The 14,876-nt window shown below is 53.2% G+C and overlaps 1 protein-coding gene across 10 annotated transcripts in view; it reads right to left on the bottom strand.

Annotated features, from left to right (window-relative positions):
- Positions 1-14,876, bottom strand: part of NPHP4 (nephrocystin 4) — a 114,262-nt gene that overhangs the window by 81,810 nt on the left and 17,576 nt on the right. For 8 of the 10 annotated variants that reach the window (XR_006733954.1, XM_045546293.1, XM_045546296.1 and 5 more), the window contains 3 exons: positions 8,900-9,072; positions 7,768-7,832; positions 4,909-5,064 (listed from right to left, as the gene is read on the bottom strand). Coding sequence is in view for 9 of the 10 variants with exons in the window: in XM_045546293.1 (XP_045402249.1) it covers positions 4,909-5,064; positions 7,768-7,832; positions 8,900-9,072 (394 nt within the window). In the remaining variant the exon portion in view is untranslated. The other 2 variants (XM_045546294.1, XM_045546295.1) reach the window with 2 other exon arrangements.

The raw sequence follows: 14,876 nt of genomic DNA, 5'->3' as shown, positions 1-14,876 counted from the left end.
GCAAACCCTTAACAAGCGAGAACCCCCTTCCCGTTGACACCCTTTGGGAAGCCCCTGAGATGCCCAGGGATTCTCCCCAGGCCCTAAGAGGCTCCCACAGACCACAGCCTCCTAGGGACATCTCTCTTCTGCTAAGGATACTTAATTCACCAGAATGCACCTCACAAAACAAGGAGAACATTGTATTAATAATAGTAGCAATTAAATGAAAACCAAATTTAGGAATGACCTAGGCAGAAATAAAAATGGGTTTGAGCTGGTCCAGGTTTAAACTACCTTCTATTGCCTTCAGCGACTGTGGTTAGACTTGAGGTCCGCCCTTCACCCAAACTCATTCGAGAGGGAGCTAGCACGCGAAATCCTAAGAGCTCAACGCTACGTCCTCAGCACCCCAGCATGGGGCCTGCCGCACGGAGTATCTACTCAATAAACATTTGCTGAATAAATCAATGAGTAAATGAATGAATTAAATTAATCAATATATAAAAGGTATATACTAAACTATTAACAGTGGTTTTCTCTGGGGAAGGAGACTAGAAGGGAAAACTTTCCGTTTTTACTGAATTTAATGAATAAAGATTAATTTTGTGATTTCAGAATGGTCTTTAACAATGTATAAAAGGTGTCCAGCTGCACCAGCACCTTCCAGGCACTCATACTGTTGGTGGGGTGTCCGGTTCTACCCGCTGTCACCCCATGCTGCCGCAGAGCACCCTAGGTGACCTAGACAATGAGCCCCCAGGGTGGTGAGTGTCTGGGGAGACTGCAGGAACAAACCCCCCAGCAGGTAGAGGTACCCAGGCCTTTGGGTACAGGGGCCTCACCCAGCAGCTCATACAATGCTTCTTCTTAAAATGCAGAATTTGGGGCCCTACCCCCAGAAATTCTGATCTGGCAGGTCAGGACTGGGGTCCAGGAAGTGGCATTTTTAACAAGCACCTCTGGCAATTCCCAAAGACCTCACTCTGGGAAACACCAATTTAGAGGAGGCCCCTCCTAGGCAGACAAGTCAATTCTCCAGACAACTCTTGCGAGTTCGGGGTTGACAGACGAGGGAATCCAGGCTGGAGAGGGTCGGCCTCACTGCGGGTGTGATGGCAGCAGAGCCAGCACCCAGTGCCCTGCTCTGGACAGGCAGGGTCCTCAGGGAGGGCACGGAGCACAAGCCAGTGTGCAGGCGCGACCGGGTGGCTGTGGCATTGTGTGTGGAGCAGCCACCCAGTGATACCAAACCAGCAGGTAGAGACGGCGTGCCCCAACAAAGGGACTGGGGAGGGGGACAGCGAGGGTGGGAAGGGAGGTAGGCAGGTGAACAGGTGCAAGCATATCTGAAGCCAAGATGAAGAGGCTGGCGCCACCAGAGGGTCTGCAGGCAGAGGAGAAAATGAGGTAAGGGCGGTGTTTGAGGAGGGTTGTTCCCGACAGGAGGAGGGTGTGCAGGATGGCCACATGGCCAGGACACTGCAGCATCAGCAGGCGTGGCAGGGGGCAAGGCATGCCTTAGAAACAGCTGTCCCAAGCAACTAGTGCGACCAAGAATATCCTCCTGGTCTCTCTTCACCCAACATCCCACTTTCCCAAGACTGCGCACAGTGGGCTAGCACAAAGTCAGCAGGAAAGGGATGCCGGAAACAGGCAGGAGCCGGACTAGCATGCAGGGAGCTGGTACAGTGGGCAGGGCCCTGCCAGGCCCAGAGCCTGGCATCAGGGACACTCAAGATGCATGCGGGAAGGGAGGGTGGGGGCCGGATCCTCGAGAGCAGAGCACAATAAGCCAGGACAAACACGATACCAGCCGTCATTCACAGCCGTGAGCACCCAGGAGGGCACCTGTGATCAGCCGCAGGGAGCCCATTGGTGCTGCCAATTCAGCTCCACCCCAGCTGACGGCCGCCCGGCCACTCAGCCACCAGGCACAGGGCACTGCACGCCACCTCACTGGCCCTGTAGCCAGTGTTCCTGCAGCAGCCGCCAAGCCTGGCCGCCTCTCCACCAGGACACACCCGCTACGGTGCCCAGAAGGCACCACCGTTGTCCCCCAACGGCACACAGCAACTGGCAGTCGTCCTGAGGCAGGACGGCCATCCAGACCACCTCGACAACACGAATCTGCACACACGGATGCGAGGGGGCCTTGCCTGCTCCCCAGAACCTGCCAGCTCACTCTCTACCCCTGCTGGGCAGGAGTCGGCCAAGCGTCTGTTTCAGACGGCCCCTGAGGGGCGTGTTCCCAGCTGGGACCCTCGACCTTTCCCCCAGGGCCTCAGGGCGCTGAGAGGACAGGGCCAGGACTCTGAGCACCCCACGGGGGAGCCTTACTCAGGCAATCAATTCAGTTCTGGCATTGCCTGTGGCCTCGGGTTCCAGTTCTAGAAAATGGGCTTGGGCCTTATTTTTATGAGCAAACTTCCTCACACAAATGAGTACAAGTCCAACTGGGGACATGTGAGTAAGACTGACAGGTTGTATGGGTGTCAGTACCCCAGTTATGACACTGTGTGGGGGTAACTGGGCAAAGAGACCCAGGGCCTCTCTGCATTATTTATTACAGCTGCGTGTGAATCACAATGACCTCAATAAAAATTACAATTCAAACCGATTTAATCTTACTATACTGTGGCTTTCAACAAATGACCCACTATCCAACTCCCAAGATGGCATCAAAATAAAATCAACCCCACTGAAATGCGACAAATGAATGCTGCCACCCAAGCAAGTACTGGCCTTTCCGGGCTATGAAATATCCAGCAAAGAAGCCCTTTTCAATGGTGAGTCACAAAAGCCTGAAAGTTCCTCAGCAGAGTTTACAGCAGAGATAATGACAACTGTCAGGGAGCAGACTCAGGTTTGGAGTCATCCCACACGCAAGTGACAAGCTGAGCAAAACGTGTTCCTTTTCTGAAACGGCCCCCGGGGGAGGCACTGAGATGCGTCTTTCCTGTCTCAGCCTGGCCGTGCGTGGAGCCGGCACTCTCTCCTAACGCCGGCACACGCTCCCCCTGCAGACCCCTGCTCCCTGGACCCCACGCTCCCCCCGCAGACCCCTGCTCCCTGGACCCCACGCTCCCCCCGCAGACCCCTCCTCGCTGGACCCCATGCTCCCCCCGCAGATCCCCGCTCCCTGGACCCCACGCTCCCCCCGTAGACCCCCGCTCCCTGGACCCCACGCTCCCCCTGCAGACCCCTGCTCCCTGGACCCCCCGCTCCCTGGACCTCCCGCAGCAGCGGCAAAGACTACCCCTCCCTTTGCGGTTTTACAGGCACCGCTTGCGTGCGCTGAGCGCCTCAGTGACCGACTGGCCGCCATATGAGAAGGGCAGACATGAGAATGGGACTCAGGCCTCTTCTCCAAGTGTGACCCTGAAGGATGAGGCGCTGGAATCGCACATCCTGGGCTCACGCTTCTTATACTCAAACTCCACTGTCCCTAAGGCCCCCTGGACGGCCCAGCTGGACGTAAGATACTAAGGATTAAACCCAGGGGCCTGTCTTCTTAGGGCACCTACCTTCTCTTTCACCATCTCAGTGACAAACAGCCAGTCCTTGGTGACCTGCGGAACTGTTTTGTGTGCAGTTCTGACACCCAGACACACCTCCGGCCCTGAGACTCCCAGGACAGGAAGACGGGCACAACACGCTTGCAAGCAGACACGCAGCACCACCCTCAGCATCAGGACAGACACAGAAACGTGTCACCACGGCGTTTACAGGGCCCTCCCTGGCCAACGCAGCAGGGGCCGGTCAGATGGGCCACAGCCCAGGGCTCAGAGCCAGACACGGGTTCTCATGTTCTCTTAACTCAACAGCGGTGACAAGGATGCACTGTCTCCTCCCCCTTTCAGGAGATCACAGGCAGATTTCAGAGGCAGTAAGACCCCCTAAAGAGGGCCGTGGAGGGCATTTACACCACAGTGACCCATGACAGACAACCCCAGGCTCGCTTCCATCCACAGTTAATTCAGCATTTCTCATCTCTTCTCTGGAATGCTAGAAAAACAGTGACTTCACCACAGACCCACGCAAGAAATGAACTAACCCGGACAGTGACACCTGCAGCCCAGTACAGACCAGGACACCCAGACCGTGCTTACCACACACAGGGACGCCACTGACAACAAACACTGTGCTGGGACAGAGACCTTCCTGTCCTTCAGGGTCCTCAACGTTTCCAGGAGCCATCGCTCTCGATCTCAGCCCCTCACACACAGTGCCAAATCCTCCTTTTCCTAGAACTGAGCAAGGAGCCGGCTACCCAAGACGACAGGTTCCAGGACTGCCACGGAATCTCCAGCACATGGCAAGTAGGGAAAGCCCAAGGCCCAGGTCACGAGGACTGTCCAGCAGATTCCTACAGCAGAGCACACCCCTGACAGTGTCAGCGCATACCCTCAAGAGTGTCAGAGCACAAGGCAGCCTGTAGTCCCAGCTACATGGGAGGCTGAGGCACGAGGATTACTTGAGCCCAGGAGTCTGAGGTTGCTGTGAGCTAGGCTGACACCACAGCACTCTAGCTTGGACGACAGAGCAAGACTCTGTCTCAAAAAATAATCATCATCATCATCATCAAGTCATTGATACTGTGGTACAGCTGTAGGTAAGATCCAGCACAGTGGCTTTCCTGGCTATGGTCATAAAGTCATGAACTGTGTGTTTTATGACAGCATTTTCCCGAAAAAAGAAGACAAATGACCTGAGAGACATGAGACACTCTTCAGGAAGGGATTAGACTAGATGGCCATTGCCACCCTCCCTGCCCCTAGATGTCCCCCACCGGGCCGTGCTGCTAGCTACAGAGGGACACTTGGCCACATCTGGCCCACGCTCACCCTGGAGGAGCCCAGTTCCTTCGAGGTGTGACCGTGAACTACCACAGACTCACGAAGTGGACAGAATCAAAGAGGCCCTTACCCGTTTCTCCGTGAGCTGGAAGTAGGCCAGGGATCTGCTGCAGACCAGACACTAGAAGGTTCTCGGGAAAAAGGTGGAATGCAGACTCCAGGGGTGGGTGTGGCTTCAGGGTGTACTGCAGGCTGCAGTTCTCAATGACGGTCATGTGTTTGTTTTCTAGGGGAGAAAACACCAATGTGATCACTGAAACCAAAGGCACTTCCAGTCAAACCAGCCAAGAAACAGAGACTCTTAGAAACACCATGAACACAAAAGGTATTTTTCTAGAGAGAGAGGGGAATTGCTCTGTTAGTTCAGCCTAAAAGTAAAAAACATCAATCCTTAATAACTGTCTCTGGTAAAATTGCAAGGAAAGAGATATTTGTTTTTGATCCAACCTAACAAAATCTCTCCTGCTCATCCGAGGACACAGGACAGGCACGGGGCCGTGTGGTCTCCCCGGCATCACTGGTCCCTGCCACCAGGGGAGGCTGGAAGACACCCTGGACCCGAGGCCTGCCTTCCTCGAGTGTCAGCTCGTGCATCCATCCAGCCCCACCAGGGAGCAGGACAGCAGTGGAGGGAGGCCAGCAGCATCAGAGACAGAGCCCTGTCCTCAAGGAAGGGCCATTCTCCTGTGGTGACAGCTAAGACATAAACACACCAACACCCATGACGATCGGGAGAGCTGGAGGCAAACCACAGGGAAGGTTTGGGGGAAGGAGGAAGCAAACACCCTCAGCCCAGGGCTCCAAGGCAGCCTCCAGGAGAAAACAGCTGGGAGGAGCTCAGGTGACAACACTGGGGAGGGAGCAGGTGCTCACGGGGGCAGGACAGCATCCACAGAAAGGGGGTGCAGGAGGAGGCATACCCCACAGTCACAGGGCCTGGAGTTGAGAGGGACCATAGATACACCCCCTTCACATTCCTACCACATAATCAGTCTTGCTTGGGCTTGATTTCCTCCACTGACAGGGACCTCATCACCTCCTAAGGCATACCATGCCATCTTAGGCCAGTTCTGGCTGGTTGTGGCCACACTGTGGAAGGCTGCTGAGAGTTACTAACTCATCTCTTTCACTTTCTGATTTTTATAAAGAGTGATCTAAATATGAACTATTGTATTCATTAGAAAAAGAAAGTAATGAAAACTGTATTTTTAATACCTAACCACTCTAAACATGGAATTGGCTTACTTTAACATTTCAAATATTGCTGAAAAGCATTCTACAGGTAAAACTACAAGGCTGGTCAGAAAGAAAATCAGCCCAGCCTCTATGGAGGGCACACAGAAATACTGAGCAAAATATTGAGCAACACTCAATGCTCAGACCCTCAGACCCAGTCATTCCACTTCAGAAATGCACCCTACAGATTCACTTGCACACTTGCCAAAGGGCACACGTCCACGGCAGCACAGCTTCCAACCCTTCGTTCTTACAGAGCTGCCCAGCGTGCCTGTGCAGGAGACTGAGTCAATCAATCAAGGAACATCGGTTCAACAAAATACCGCACAGCCTTAAAAGCAATCAGGAGCTTCCTGTGTACTGACATGGAACATTCTCTAAATCATTAAGGGGAAAAGGCAAGCTGTGAAACGTCAAGTACAAAGAGGGCAAAAACGAGGCAGCACTAGACACATGCACTTGCTTCTGTGGCCATAAAAAACCTGGAAGCATCCACAGGACCTCAGAGAGAGCCCTTACCTGGTGGCGGGGGAGGGGGTGGGGGAAGAGACCTTACTCTGAACTTTCACACTTTGTGCCTTTTGAATTCTGAATCATGCGATGTATCGCCATTACTGGCAAGTTTTTGGAAATGCCACCGGAAAGGACGAGCGAATGGCCGTGCCTGGCTCCTCCTCACGCCCGGCACCCACAAGTCCACAGCTTCCACGTAAACGCCCCGCACGCCCCAGGACTGCGGACGCGAGATAACACGGTGGCCAGGTATGCTGTTTAAAAGGTCCTGCTTCTAGGGAGACTTCAGGAGAGAAAATCCAGGCAAATGAATAAATTCAATTGAAAAATAACCTAAATGCCGATCTTTTTAAAGAAAATGAACTTTCTGGCTAATTGTTGCCCTATCATGAGATTTTCGCCGAGTTCAGTAGGTGAGCTGGCTTGCAACACAGGCCACTCAGTATACGCAAAGTCCCCTCCAAGGGATCTGGCCAACAGCTCACCTCGAAGACACAGAAAGCCACCCTCCCTGACAGATCCACCTCCAACCACCCTACCCGGTCCACGCAGCTCCTGGTGCAGGCACAGCCTCTGCTCTGGGCCTCTCCAGCATCCTTCCAGCCCACTGCCCCGCCTCACACTTCCTCCGTGTCCCCTCCTGTCACCCTCCATGTGGGAGAAGCAGAGTGGCAGAGTGGGCCCCACGCTCTATCCCTCCTGACCGTGGCACCCCTCTGGCTGCCCGGGAGGAGCCGGTCTCAGAGGCTCAGCAGGACGGCTCCCTTCCCCGCCCCACTCTGAAGCAAGCCTCGTGGAAGGCAGAAGGCCTCCCTGTGCTGGAAACGACCAAGGGACCAGCGGCTTTGCTGGACAGTGGTGGCCAGGTGGACAGCTACTGCCTCATCGCCGGGCAGAGCTGTTCTCCAAGAGGCAGGGAGGCCCGCCCCCTCCCCCAGGTGGCCACCACAGGTGCTCCCACACTCGTCCTCACAGAGCAACGCCCTCCTTTTGAGCTGCTGCGTTTCGGTTCTTTAAACTACACCACAAATCCAAGGCCATGATAGGTTTGCCCAAACCTATTAAATAAACTAGCGAAGCTGACAGTGGTTCACACCGGCAAAGCCCACGGGACAGAGCTGAGGGCGGAACACTTGGGGGAGCAGTGAGTTCAGCAAGGGCTGCCGAGCCTGGCTCTTACGCTCCACGGGGTCCTGGAGAAGCGGGTGCAGGAGGGCTCTGGGAGTGCCGTGGTACAGCCGCAACCTGGAAGACAGGACCCGGGACGCACGTCAGCCTTTGCACAGAAGGAAAGCACGCGGAAGCCCCGCCCACCACACACCTGCTACAGACGTCAACATGTCAATCACGGCCTCTGGAGCAAACGGGCAGCTGAGGAGAGCATCGGCCTCCCGGCACTCGGCGCCCTCAGCCAAGCATGTCTGCCATGCGTACAGCCCATCCCAAGGGACCCAAGAACCGAGGAGCTCGGAACCAATGCCAAGGGGAATTTATAAAACTCAAAAATGTCCCAAGAAAGACAATGTTTGAAGAATTTCCACTGTTGTGTATCTACAGCAGTGGTTCTCAATCAGGGATGATTTGAGCAATGTCTGGAGATGGTTTTGGTTGTCACAACCCAGGAGTGGGTGCTTCTGGCATCTAGCGGGTAGAGGCCAGGGATGCTGCTTCATGTCCTACAACACCTAGGACAGTCCCCACACCGTGAAGAACCGGCCAGCCAAAATGTCGGGTGCCAAGGTCGGGAAACCCTGACCTGGAGTAACGAACGATGCAGACTCTACCCTTGGCTGGAAGGATGAGACACCAACTTGCCCATCTCTGTACATCTATCTCCCAGCCAGAGCCCGGCACACAGTAGGTGCTCACAGCATCTGCTGAATGAATACCTACTGCCTACTGGGCACCCATTAACATTTGTGAAAAACATACTGCTTAATACTCAAGCAACCCTGTGAGACAGGTACTATTATTATCCCTCAGGTGCAGACGAAAGAATTCAGGGTCAAAGAGTTTAAGTAACTTGCCTGGAGCCCCACGGGAGGAAGTGACAGAGCAGGGCCACAGCCGTGTCCACCCCACACCAAATCCAAGGCTCACGGCCAAAGCCAGGCCTCCAGCCCAAAGCAATGCCTCAGCTCACTTGGAAGTGGCAAAACCCCCCAAGCAAAAAATATCCCACAGTGTGCTGTCATGAATACACAACAACCTCAGATGACAAACTTAAGGCTTTCTGTCGTTGCCAAGCGCTGACAGCCACATGACCACAGAAAGATGCTGGGAAACTCCAGATGCAGAAAACAAGGCGATACCGTTTGTCCTGGGACGCAGAGGAAGGAGACCCCGAATTGCTGTTGAAGATCCGAAGAATTCCGAAACCACATGACAACGTTTGCAGGGTCCCATCGCGTTTCTTGCCTTCAGCGACCACTTCTACGACAGCCACGATATGAGGGTGGTTTAAGGACGTGTGAAAATACAAGGGCTGCAAAACAGAAACGAGAGGATGGCTACGACGGAAGCCGGCTGGTGGACGGAATGTTCCCGGCCTGCAGAAAGGACACAGAGGGAAAACGCGGAGCCCTCTCCCTCCCCACGGGCCACCTTCACACCCGGGCTCTCTGCCGCGTGCCCGCGTGTGGACCACCACACGCCCTCCAGGTGCAAGGGGAACAAGCACAGGAAATAACCCCCTCGGAGCTGAAAGCTGGTGTCGCAGCTTTTCATTCCAGAGCACCCCACATCCAGGACATCGGACAATTAGCTTCTGCCCCAGGAACTTTCTATCCCCTGGAAATTCCACCACACAAAAAAAACAAAAACCAAACACCAACAGACTCCAGGTCCTCTGGAGCAGAAAGGGGCTGGAGCGGCCATGCATCCCACCTCCAGGGCTGGGCGGCACCAGGCAGGAACACGGTTACATCAGCCCACGACATGACACGTCCACCACAACAAACACAAGCCACGCTCCACACGTCACCTGACACTCAACACAGACAACTTCAATCACAGCTTGCCAGTGCCAACCCCAACCCTGCTTTGTGTGTACCTATGACCAAATCCCATCTGAACTCACTGTATTTAAACTAAGAAGGATCCTTAGATTTCTTTGGATGCTAAGTAATGACCTCAGTTAAGAGCCCAACTAATAGCTTTTCATGCCAAAAATCGCCTTGAGATCATTTTATTAACAGATTTCTTGGGATCTAAGCCAAATAGATGATACTCAAATTGATCTTAAAAGGTTTTCCATTTGCGACATTTCCAGTTCCCAACATGCAAATGGCAGACCTCTGACCCTGCCTTCCTGCCAGTGCCCAGGGGGAGTGAAACCCACCTCCACGGGTAACAGGCGTGCTCACCGGAAAGCACCTTCACTCCCCCGCCGCGCTTCTAGTTCACTAAATTCAATGCAGTTGTTTTTATTTAAAACTACCGAGCGTAGGGGACACAGAAGATGGACAAGGAGCCGCCAACGGGGCCTGCTAATCAACAGGGAAGACGCACCTACAGGCTCGCAGAAGGGCTGCACGGTGGCACCAGGCTCAGACTGTCCCAACAGCCCAACATCCAAGCTGGGGGCAAAGCATGGGGATAGAGTCACCAGCCGAGCACAAAGACCTCCCCCTCAAGCAAAGAGGGGTACGACTGGTCTTCCAAAACGTGATTTAAACTTGGAATAATCCTCCTATTAACGAGTCATTACCATGGTGTCACTGAGAAAACGTTTGCTGTAATCACAGACTGTCAGCCCAGGATAACAGAGAGACACATTAAAACATCAGCCATGGGATATAAATCGTTATTCTATTATCTTTTATTGCAAAATGATGAAATAATGACCACTTACAGCTGACAGGTGGTTGGACTAAGAGAGAATTATGTTTCTGTTTCCAAGACTCCAGAACTGTTTTTGAAAAGCCCCAGTGTAAAGTCGAGTTGGTCATTATTTCACCTTTTATATTTATACCTGTGCATATCAGTTTTATGAACACTACCCACTTTTTCTTTTGGCAATAAAACAAACATTTTAAAGTCTAATATGAAGCAACAATAACACCCCAGCTAAAATGTCACCTTGAAATTACTCTACCTGAAGGCAGTGGGACCAGTAGCTTTGGGCATGTCCCAAGTACAAATTTCTGGTATGCTGCTTCCTTTTGTTTACCGCCAAAAACAATCATTTTGAAACCAAAACACCTCCAATAACAATAACAACAGAGCCCCACAGCTGTTCGTCTCAGCTGGTCCAGCCTTGGACTCCAAAGAATCCCTCTTCAGTCAGGAGACGCAGCCACTGGAAGCGCAAGGCCTACTTCAAAAGTTCAGGTGGCTGCGTCAGTATTACGACAACCGATGTACGCTCCTTTCCAAATACTCACTGACCCTCCAGTGTGGGAACAGCGCCAGGCTAAAGAACCCATAAGGAACCTGGAAAACACGATCCAGACTTGGAGAAGTTCAAGGCTCAAAGGCTTCACAAAGGATAGATTAGGCAGGTACAAAAATGCAAACGCTGCTCGGCAACGAACAGTTTTGAGACCCTGTGGAAGGCAAAAGCCTCCCAGGGAGGAAAACGCAGATAGAACCGCCGAGCTGTAATCCCCGGCTCTCCTCACGCTCAGTCTCATCCCCGCACCCAGCCGCCCGCTTCCCCCCTGACTGGCATCAAAGTGGGCTCAGCCAGAATTCCAGACAGCACTCAGCATCTAACACCTGCAAACAAGCCCCTCGGTCCAGGGAAATTTAATTAACGCCAAGGCCACACATTTTGAGAGGAACAGTCTCTGCATCCACTGAAACTGCATGATTAAAAGGTTAAGTTGAGCCCACGAAATCACCTGCAGAGGAAGAGAGGACTCGCGTCCTCAGTCACCTCTACATAACATCTCCCTCATCTGCACTGGACAAGTTTCCTCCCCGACAGGGTAAACAGATTAATAAATCATTCAGATGCGCCTGTCTAAACGCCTCCGTCTTCAAAAACACGGACACCGTTTTGCCTCGGGGACAAGTTTCCGTTTTTCACTCACAGTGACAGAATCGGAATTGGGCCTCTGATGGCCCGTCTGTAGGAACAGGCTGCGGCCAGGCTCTCCCAACTGCACGGCCACTCGGCCTGGCACCGACGTGCCACAGGGCTCCTCGCACAACACTGGGTGACAAGGCCAGGGAAGGGCTGAGCAGAAACTGAACTAGTACCTCCCAAAGAAGTTTTTTAAAATAAATCTTTAATACAATATCTTCAGGAAGGCACATAATTCACAAATATTTCATGCAGTTTCTAACTATTAATACCAGCTTGGCTTCAGAGTGCGGATTCAGACGGTTTCCTAGACCCTCCCCAACAAAGACAGTGGTGGGGCAAAGCCCACCATTATCCACAGCAAAGCGTCACCAAGATGGGGACAGGAACAGCCCCCACCACAGAGAATTATCTGGCCCAAAATGTCGGGCGCCAAGGTTGGGAAACCCTGATCTGGAGTAACGAACGATGCAGACTCTACCCCTGGCTGGAAGGATGAGACACCGACTTACCCATCTCTGTACATCTATCTCCCAGCCAGAGCCCGGCACACAGTAGGTGCTCACAGCATCTGCTGAATGAATACCTACTGCCTACTGGGCACCCGTTAACATTTGTGAAAAACATATTACTTAACACTCAAGCAACCCCGTGAGACAGGTACTATTATTATCCCTCAGGTGCAGACCAATGAATTGAGGGTCAAAGAGTTTAAGTAACCTGCCTGGAGCCCCACGGGAGGAAGTGACGGAGCAGGACCACAGCCGTGTCCACCCCACACCAAATCCAAGGCTCACGGCCAAAGCCGGGCCTCCGGCCTAAAGAGCAATTCCTTGGCTTATTTGGAAAAGTGAGCAAACCCGATTACAAAACACAAAAAAACAGCCCACACTGCTGTCATGAAAACAACAAACCTGACAAACTTACAGCTTTCTACCGTCCCCAAATGACTAGCAGTTCAAGCACCATAAAATTAAACCCAATATTGGAAACATCTCAGAGCAGAATAATTTCTCCTCCTATCATTTTCTTCCATCCTCCGCATTTCAGGTTCCGAGCCCCCCGAGTGGTTTCTGTGCAGCCAGAGAGGAAAGCGGCCTCCGCAGCTACAGACGGACACATGGAGCCGGCCCGGAGCCCAGGAGACCCCTCCGTGGCTCAGACACGAAGCTCGCCTCCTGCTTCTGCCATGAAGATTTACGTTCAGGACGTGCCCTCCCTCTGCCGAGCGGCACGGAGAGCACGGGAGAGGCAGCAAGGCTCTGCGGCAGGGGTGAACTGCACGTTCCAGACGCCGGCTGATTCATCAAGTGGTTCGGAAGGGCTTCCAGGAGTTCCATTTGGATTACACTGATATCCCTTGACAGCAGCCACTTTCAAAGCGGAAATTACATCGCTCTCATTACTCTGACAAATAAGAGCCGTTCAAAAGTTGCTTCTCATTGCTTTGGCTACAGGGAGGGAAAGCAACCCAATTACCTGTGTCACTTGCTGAGGGCAGGTGACCGACCCTATTATTTTGGCAACATTTGGGGCTGGTGCGCCCTGGGAGGAAAGAGGCCCTTGCTCTGGGCTCAGGCTGCCTGTTAGCAAGCGCCGGCACTCCTGCCCAGCAGCTCTCCCCAGCGACAGCGGGACGAGCCACCTCCAAAGGCCGCACCGTAGCCAGCCAAGGAAAACTCCGAGGGAGAAGCATGTCCATCTCTAAAGAAAATGAAGTAACTGCACAGCACTTTGGCCACCGGATTACAGCTTTTAAAGGACACTTTTTTAGAGGTTGAATGAATTACTAACCGTCTTAGAGGCAGGGAAAGGCAGTTCCTCTCCACCCCAGAGAGTGCAGAGCCGAGGGCGGCCTGAGCACTGCTCTCCTGGGCCTCCCGGGCCGAGCCCTCGAGGGGAATGTGGGCCCAGAGCAAAGAATTCTTCATTGACAGAAAAACACCCAGCTCACGCTCAGGACAAGACTTCTACGGTCAAAGCCCTTTCTCAGGGCACTGTTGTTCACAAAGTCGTGAAACAGCATCTTCTCTCAGGGCTACCTACCACTCCGACACCCAACAAAACCCGGAGCACGAGAGGTCTATTCATTAGTCCACGTGAGGGCTGTACAGCCACGGTGGCCCCAAATATGGTCCCCTGCTCCTGGTGGCTCGCCCACCTCAAATCAGAACCCCACCCCCCCGCCATGCCACGGCTAATAGGTAAAACCAGAAAAACACAGGCAATTAGTGAAGCCAAAAAAAGATCTTTGCCAAATCTCAGAATCACCTCTGAAAAGAGCAGTTGGTGTTTTACGCAGCTCTATGTCCCCAGGTGTGTAGGGAGAGCAATGAACGCGCATGATGCGATCACACCCCCACACCCTCGTGCTTGTGAGTGCCTGTGCATGGGAGCACGCTGCACTTCACCCACACGTGTGACATAAGCATGTGTACGTGGCATGCACAAGCATGCACACACACAGCAAAGGGGAATCCTCTTTAACTAACCTTGAGCAAAACCTATTTTTCTATATTTGGAACGTCAGGGAGTATGGAAGAGGCTGCTAACGGGCCTGGCAGGGTGGGACGCATTCCTGGGGCACCACTGCCCTCTGCTGCCCGCGCTGGGCATAGCAGCTGCAGAAAGCAGGTCCCCGGAGCCCTCCGTGGCTTTGGCATCACCCTCACAACTTCAGTAACTACGAGGCTGATGGGTGCTTATTTCTCTGGAAGCTTTGAGGACTATGTTCCACTTGTCCCCCGGCCCTACCCCTGGCCCCAGTGGAACACACACCCAGACAGTCGGCCAGGGCTGAGCCGAATGGCTACGACTGACATTTGCCATTGGAGCCACCAGCACAGGTTTTCCAGACTCAGAACAAGTGGCCAAATTTTAGTTTTCCCAAGATCTGAATCATGAACTGAAAGGGCTCCATGATCCACAGCTGCCAGCCTGCGGTGAAACGTGAGATGCTGCTTCTACAGCAACAGGACCCCGCTCGGTGGCGGGAATTTAAACCCCAGGCAATAGAGAGGCGTCAATTCTGAAGACTGGGTCTTGCGATGGCGGCTGGTACTCCAAGGGATCGTTATTCTGCAGCCAGAGAATCAGCATAGAAGGCTCTCTGCTTCCGACCTGCTGGAGCTGTCATTACCGATGATGAGCACAGCAGACGCTCCCGGGAACGGAACCCTCTCTAAAAGGTGAGTTCCACTCACCCTGGAACCTCGGAGCCTGCAAAGCATCCCTGTGCTGGTTTCAGAGCGTCATCCCAT

This window comes from Lemur catta, chromosome 3 (assembly GCF_020740605.2).
Source record: "Lemur catta isolate mLemCat1 chromosome 3, mLemCat1.pri, whole genome shotgun sequence".
Lineage (NCBI taxonomy): Eukaryota > Metazoa > Chordata > Mammalia > Primates > Lemuridae > Lemur > Lemur catta.
The sequence above is the reverse complement of the archived record's forward strand: the minus strand, read 5'-3'. Positions and strand labels throughout refer to the sequence as shown.